The following is a 7,500-nucleotide window of genomic DNA, read 5'->3' as shown; positions in this document are numbered from 1 at the left end:
ATCGCCGTTGTCTTGTTGGTGCTTCCGGCACTCGACGCCCTGTTATCTGCCTTTCGAGGCGTGATTGAGTTTGGGCTCGGGGGGAGGGGAGGGATGTGTCGCGTTCGACCAAGTTGACACGCGCCGGTATCGATGAAATGACGATCTACGCAAAAAAAACGTGTGCGAGATTTGATCTCCAGAACAATGAGGCACGCGCAAAACATGATTCATGGAGCCACCGGAATCACGCCACTTGCGTTGAGCCCGCGTCTTGTCCTTCAGCTGAAGGTGACCTCAAGGGAGAGAAACGAATTTTACTCGAGCCAGACGAGTGGGGTCTCGTTGGGTCCATATATTTGTTACACAACATCAGCTGGCTTAATTTATGGCTGCCAAAAAACGGCGATCGTACGATCGTATCGCCCTCCTGGTAATCTTTCCAGCCTGGTGCTACACGCAGTATGCTAGCGCATGGAGTGATAAGAAACGGAACATAACATTGCAATTCTAAAATTTACAGGAAAGCTGATATCGCCCTGATCGGTTTGGCCGTGATGGGGCAGAACTTGATCCTTAACATGGACTCCAAAGGATTTGTCGTTTGTGCGTACAACCGTACCGTGGATAAGGTGAGTTGAGAGACTATAACCGGAAAGTCGAGACCGATCTCTTTTCGATTATTTATGTAACGAAAGTTATACCGAACTGTTCGGCTTTTATTACCCCGCGTCCCTCGATACTTTCACCGGTGAGATAATGTTCCACGTAAGAAACGCGACTGTTAAATTATTTCATGTTGTTGACTTGCTTCGAATGTAGCCACATGAATTCTCAAAGTAAAACCATTCAACTGCGAGTTCAGTGTTCTTCGCCTGCCATAGTGAAGGTTTTTGCAACGTAGGTCACGGTTTCGAGCAAATAGCCCTTCACTAATGCGCGCCCCTACCACTAAGTCGCGATCGCGGTCACGTGATGGCTACTAGCGAGCACATGAATTGGAATGACCTATAATAAGTTACATTAAAAATAACGAAAAAGGAAAATGGATGCTTGCCATCGTTAATGCTTAGTTTGCTCCCATCGTTCCAGGTTACCCACTTTTTGGAGAATGAAGCCAAAGGTACCAACATCATCGGTGCTTCTTCACTCCAGGACATGGTTAATAAGCTGAAGACCCCACGTAAAATCATGCTACTGGTCAAAGGTGGGTACGATATGTAGTAGGCTGAATTTGTGGGAAAGGTGCAGCGTGGAATGAGTGAGATCGATAGGCCTACTCTATTTGATCGCGATGTCGAAGGATTATGCAGGTCGTTTGGAGGTTAAGCTAGACTGAGTAGACATCGTGTCTCACGTGTGTAACGCGATCGCGAAGGTAACAAGTGAAAGCTCCCGGCGAACCATGAGAGCCCAGAGGGATTAGTCATGCTCCACTGACCTTGTATGAGTTGTATGTTTAGTATTATAGTTGAGTTTATTTCCGGAAATGTTAGTGTTTCAGATTCAATGAGCGCTTCTAGGCCGTTTGTAGAGTTCGACTGACTGAAAGATTTCTCGTTTCTTTTCTCTCTATAGCTGGCAGTGCCGTCGATGACTTTATCCAACAGCTGCTTCCTTTGATTGAGCGCGGCGACGTGATCATCGATGGTGGCAACTCGGAACACCAGGATTCGGCTCGTCGTTACGAAGAGCTGAAAGCGAAAGGTATCCTGTACGTAGGATCGGGTGTGAGTGGTGGTGAAGAAGGCGCCCGCTATGGTCCATCTTTGATGCCAGGAGGTCACCCGGATGCATGGCCACTGATCAAGGACATCTTCCAGGTATAGGGGTGCAGGAGGCGATGAATCAGAATCAAACATGTTCTGTTGATTAACAAATATTTTTCAATTTTTGGCAGGCAATTTGTGCGAAATCAAATGGCGACCCATGCTGCGAGTGGGTAGGCGAAGGAGGTGCAGGACATTTCGTAAAGATGGTCCACAATGGCATCGAGTACGGTGATATGCAGCTGATTTGCGAAGCGTATCATCTCATGCTGGCCCTCGGCATGACGCAGAAGGAGATGGCACAGGAGTTTGATGAGTGGAATAAGGGCGTGCTAGATTCATTCCTGATCGAGATCACGCGCGATATCCTGAACTATCGCGATGAGGAAGGATATCTGCTGGAGCGAATTCGTGATACAGCCGGACAGAAGGGTACGGGCAAATGGACGGCCATCGCAGCGCTGCACCATGGCGTGCCCGTCACGCTGATCGGAGAGGCCGTCTTTTCTCGCTGTCTTTCGGCGCTCAAGGAAGAGCGAGCACGTGCTAGCAAGCAGCTGGCGGGTCCGAGCACCAAACCATCGGTTGCCGATCGCAAGCAGTTCCTTACCCACATTCGCAATGCTTTGTACTGTGCAAAGATCGTATCTTACGCTCAAGGTTTCATGCTGCTGCGTGAGGCGGCGAATGAGTACAAGTGGAATCTGAACTACGGTGGCATCGCGCTGATGTGGCGTGGAGGTTGTATTATTCGCAGCGTGTTCCTGGGCAACATTCGCGATGCCTTTGTGCGCAATCCGCAGCTTTCGAACCTGCTACTGGATGATTTCTTCCGCAAGGCAATGATGGACAATCAACAATCGTGGCGCGAGGTCGTTAGTCAGGCAGTACTGTGGGGTGTTCCGGTACCCGCTCTTTCAGCAGCACTTGCATTCTTCGACGGGTATCGATCGGAGCGGTTGCCCGCCAACCTGCTGCAAGCGCAGCGTGATTACTTCGGTGCACACACGTACGAGCTGCTCGGAAAGGAAGGTGCCTTCGTGCACACCAACTGGACTGGCAAAGGAGGCAACGTGTCGGCCAGTACCTATTTGGCTTAAATCTTTCAGCCGAGGGAACCCCTCGTGAACATTCTCATTTCCAGCGGTAACGATCACCGCATCTATGCATTTGGCTCTACAGAACGTTATTTATTTTTACACTGTTTTTCTCTGTCATATACTTGGTTTGTAATAAAAAGAAACACTGGATTTGGAATTTATGCCACCAATTTATCTTCTTCCTGTAAATCAGTGGCCTTTTCCCAAGGTGGCCCGGAAAAACGACCAATTCAAAAATGATGTGGACTCCCAACCCGTACAGTATAAACTCATTGACAGCGTTAACAGTGATGGTCGATAAAGTATGAGTATTTTTCTTAAAAAAAGGAAAATTTTCATCAAAAATAAAAAATCCACGCGAAAAATGGCCTACATGGCACTGTACCCTTGTTTTGGTTTTGAGGACGCGGTAAAAACCAAAACATCGATTTTTTAAAACTTTTTTGGCCTTTTTTAGTGAAAATCATTATAAAATAAAAGTAATAACAGCAAATTAACATCATTTGCAGCACCCGACGTCGTTCCCGTTGGAAAAGTAGGCCGGGAAAGTGTAAGAAACTCGGAAAACCGCAGCGCCAAAGTTCCCCAAAAAGACCGGGCTGTCTACGGAAAATAATGTCCGGGCTGTCTACGGAAATAATCCACCAAAATGATAAGAAGTAACGGATTTTTAGGATTTTTGTTTGATGTATTTCGAAGGACAGTTTTGAGTACAGTTCTCTTATCAATGTAACGTTTATTATTAGTAATAGTTTTCTGTCGCATCGCTCTCCCTCTCCTCTCTTCTCCCCATATTTGCTCTAAACTACTTCACTTCAATGGCCCGAATACATCTTGATTGTTTCGAAATTGTTTGCGCCATTAAACTACACCAAATCCACGCACCCCAGCCAGGTAGAAAATTATTAGATTTTTTTCGCTACTCTTTCGGATTTCAATTATTTATTCCGTTTCCTTCGTACTCCTCTTTTGTCTGTTGAAATTATTCGAAATTGATTGCGTGCCCGTCGTACATTTGCAGGTGCATACACGAGACCGTCTCTACCACTCCACCACGTGCTCGGTAGCTACTACCACGCGGCCACATTCCTTTTAGAGTTTTCGTTCAATTCCTTGAATACCGAACCGTCCCGACCACAACATGTTCCGGCGTGCATCGCCTTACAGCGCTATTAATACTTGTTTGCTTTCGTTTTGTTGTAGGACACCACAGAGTAAGAAGTACACGGAGCGCATTATGCATTATGTTGTAGTAGAGTTAACCAGTGAAACGCACAAAGTAGCAACACAAACGAACTAAACTAACCCCAAAGACACAAGCCGTAAACACGTTCCAACATTCCACGTGGCTTGATGCAACAACGACTTGCCAGCGAGCATTTTTACACTGACGACACCTTTTGGAAGTTGTTCTTTTTTTGCTTTGCCTCTCGTTGGGAAATCGAATTGCACCGGTCGAAGATCGAACACGACCGAAATATGGATAAAATGAATTGTAATTAGAAATGATCAATTGAAGAATTCAAACGAAGGAAAACATCATTGCCACGGAGATAGATGGTACTAAGAAAATAGAAAGAATGGGGAGGTTTATGGTTGCCGAATATCCTTCGATTCGAACTCCTCTAAATACACCACACTCACACACAAACATACATTCATACAAACACTCACGTACGAATGGCGTTAGACCTATCTCTGTACACTAGGCTCCCCCTGAACGCTGCACCCTATGCATCTGTCTTCATTTTGGCTTAAGTTTATTCGTCTAACTCTTCCGACTTCCCGTATGACCATCGTTACCTTATAAAGGCCCTTATGATCGATACACACGAGCGCTGCTGGTGTGTGGCTGCAGATCCTCTTCCGACCGATATGCGCATTATCATGCTGACCCACGGCCTGTTCTCACAGATTTTCACTTTGCCGTGTGTGGTCACATATAGGCAAGCACATATAGGACCGGTGTGTGCGGTCTCTTTGAGTTTACATCGCCGAGAGAAGGTGTCGTTTATGCTTTTTGCAAATTTGAAACGCCCGGTTTGGGCGCAACAAGAGAAAAGATCGCACGGGATAAGAAAGATAAAACATAACTTACATTTTATCGTCAAAAGCCCTTTGTCCAGCTGTGATGCTTGTGTGTATGTTGTTATCATGAGTGCGCATGTGGGTATGAATTGAAAGAAGAGGTTAATGCTTTTGAGAGATGGAAGAAGAAGACCAAATCTATTTACACAATTTTACACCCACACGCCACACGATCCGGATGTATGAACCCATCACACCATCGTGCGGAATGAGTCTGCTATGAACGTAGTAACTAAAGCGTTAAACGTACTAGCCACATCCACATCCATTTCAATTGTTCCATTTTCTTCCGTTTTATGGTTTTTTTTCTCGTTTTAATTTATATATCACAACTGATAAAGAGTACTTACACACTAGGCGCGTACATCATTTATCGCTACCCGAAATATGTTCAATCTCCTCGCGTACGCACTTCGTCGGTTTTTCTTTTCCTTTTCGCTAATTATTCGGTTCGCCTGCAATCTACTGGGGCTCCGTCCCTAGATCCATGCAGCGTGGGAAATTCCCAATTAACTTCAACCTAAAACAAAAATAACGAATATCCACCAGGCGCTGTAGGATCGTTCGAAGTCGAAGTGTGCAAAACACCATAGGACAGGATGATGAATGGTCTTACGAAGAGTAGTAATAGTAGTAGTAATTTTACTACTACTGCTACTAATCGCTATTGCTGCTACGGCTACTATTAACTCAAAAATTTGTTATCCTATCAGGTGACACATAAAGGTAGCACAGGCTGCACATAAGCAGCACGCACGCAATGCAATGCTCTGCAACCAACTACTGAATTCCGTGTGTTCACCTACTCCCACCTGCTCCTTTGCATTGCGTGTGCGAGCGAATCGGTGAACTACTTAATCTTGTATTGCCCACTAGTCCGTCCGAGTAGTACCAGAGTAAACCTATTTACTAACAAAACCTGACTCTGTTTCCTTTTTCTCTGCTACATAATGTGTCTAGCAGCGCTACCCACGAAGATTTATGTGGGGTGAGGGGGATTCCGTTGCTTCGAATACGCCCTATGCCCTATCATGTGTTGACGGGTACCCCTTTCTTTTAATCCTTATTCGCCTTTATTACTAAGATATTTAATTTATTTTTATACATGGTTTCTTCTATGTACATGAACTCACACACTTCTTCACCTTTCTATACGTTGTCTTTGTCTTTCTCTCTCTTTCCCTCTCTCTCTCTTCCATTCGCTCTATATGGTCAACGACTGCAGCTCAGACGACATCGCAGACTAACCACAAAAGGGTGTTCTGCCTCAGTGTTGCTTCAGTTGCCTCTAGCCCGACGTAGCCCGATACCGTAATGTTGCACGCATGGTCAGCAACTACGACGATCGGTGGTATAACATGCGTGCGCTTAACATTGATAGATACCTAGGTGGCATGGGACTTCATTGCTTCATAGCGCTGGTTTAAATATATGGATGGTGCGAGGCTGAAGAGATAAACGGTAATCGCAAGCCCTGATGTAATTACCGCTCTATTGCAGCACCAACGGCATCATAGTTGCGGGAACATTTGGAAACCTTTGCCACAAATATCGGTAGCCCAGTAATTCCATGAAACGAGCGAGCTCCAGAGAGAAAGTGACCGTGACCGTGACCAGCGCCACACACACTCGAACCAACACACCCGCACATCTCCACATCCACGCACAAACTCTTTACAGTGACTCTTCAAATGCTGCCATCAAATCACTCTGCATATTCATATCAATCTGACCGGCCATCTGTGAAAGTGAGAATGGAAAATTAAAAGGCTGATTAACGGCAAGCAGTTGCTGGCCAGACAACTTACCGCTTCCCGTCTTCGGCGTTCCTGCTCCAAGCGTCTCAACTCGGCCCGTTTTGCCGCCGAACGATCCAGAGCGTGCGGTGTGGTGGGCGTTGCAGGTGAAGGACTGCCCTGAGGGGATGCCTTAACTTCTTCCACCACCCGCGGTGGTAACACTGGTTCGATCGTCACTTTACTGCTGTAGTGGGGGAGATGAAACGAACAAAAACAGTGAGGATCGCGTACGCATGAGGAGTTGCTACACCACACCACAATGCACTATACACTTACCGGCCATTGTTGAACTCTTCCTGTTTGATCTTCAGCTGCTCCTGTTGCCGCTTCAGCTCCTTTTCGGCTTGTTCCTTCTGCGATCGCTTCAACTCTTGCTGCTGCATTCGATCGAGCTTCTCCTTCGCCTTGTTCCGGAAAGCCTGGAACGAGTCCATCGCTTGCTTCGGTTTGTTCGACGAAGGCGTGTTCTGGGGCGAACCAGCCGACGCAAGCTGTGACCAGGCGTTCTTCAGGTTCTGATCGTGGCCGTGCGCAACACCGCCCTTGTTAAATGCGTGTGAGAAGTTGCCCTTCACATCGGCCGGTGGTGGCGTTGTGCCCATTTTCTTCTCGTTCGGATTGATCAGCAAATCCTCGATTGGTTTAGGCGTCAGCATGAACTTGCTGTTATTGTTGTTGTTACCAGCGCCGCCACCACCAGTATTGTTACCAGCGACCGTCGCCGCATTGCCACCTCCCATGCCCGGTTCTTCCTTTTTCACCGTA

At 46.6% G+C, this 7,500-nt stretch overlaps 2 protein-coding genes across 4 annotated transcripts in view; one reads left to right on the top strand and one right to left on the bottom strand.

The window, feature by feature from the left end:
* Window positions 1–2,998, top strand: part of LOC125949035 (6-phosphogluconate dehydrogenase, decarboxylating) — a 3,562-nt gene extending 564 nt beyond the window's left edge. Inside the window, exons 2-5 of the mRNA XM_049675719.1 lie at window positions 503–611; window positions 1,072–1,186; window positions 1,558–1,802; window positions 1,880–2,998. Of these exons, the coding sequence (XP_049531676.1) occupies window positions 503–611; window positions 1,072–1,186; window positions 1,558–1,802; window positions 1,880–2,848 (1,438 nt within the window). The 3' untranslated portion in view covers window positions 2,849–2,998. The remainder of the gene's footprint in view (window positions 1–502; window positions 612–1,071; window positions 1,187–1,557; window positions 1,803–1,879) is intronic.
* A 522-nt stretch (window positions 2,999–3,520) lies between these two features.
* Window positions 3,521–7,500, bottom strand: part of LOC125948998 (homeotic protein female sterile-like) — a 19,883-nt gene continuing 15,903 nt past the window's right edge. For all 3 annotated transcript variants that reach the window (XM_049675638.1, XM_049675637.1, XM_049675639.1), the window contains exons 8-10: window positions 7,012–7,500; window positions 6,745–6,919; window positions 3,521–6,676 (exon numbers count right to left, since the gene is read on the bottom strand). The exon at window positions 7,012–7,500 is cut by the window's right edge. In XM_049675638.1, the coding sequence (XP_049531595.1) occupies window positions 6,611–6,676; window positions 6,745–6,919; window positions 7,012–7,500 (730 nt within the window). In that variant the 3' untranslated portion in view covers window positions 3,521–6,610. The remainder of the gene's footprint in view (window positions 6,677–6,744; window positions 6,920–7,011) is intronic.

The sequence above is a fragment of the Anopheles darlingi genome, chromosome 2 (genome assembly GCF_943734745.1).
Source record: "Anopheles darlingi chromosome 2, idAnoDarlMG_H_01, whole genome shotgun sequence".
In the NCBI taxonomy this organism is placed as follows: Eukaryota; Metazoa; Arthropoda; class Insecta; order Diptera; family Culicidae; genus Anopheles; species Anopheles darlingi.
The sequence above is the reverse complement of the archived record's forward strand: the minus strand, read 5'-3'. Positions and strand labels throughout refer to the sequence as shown.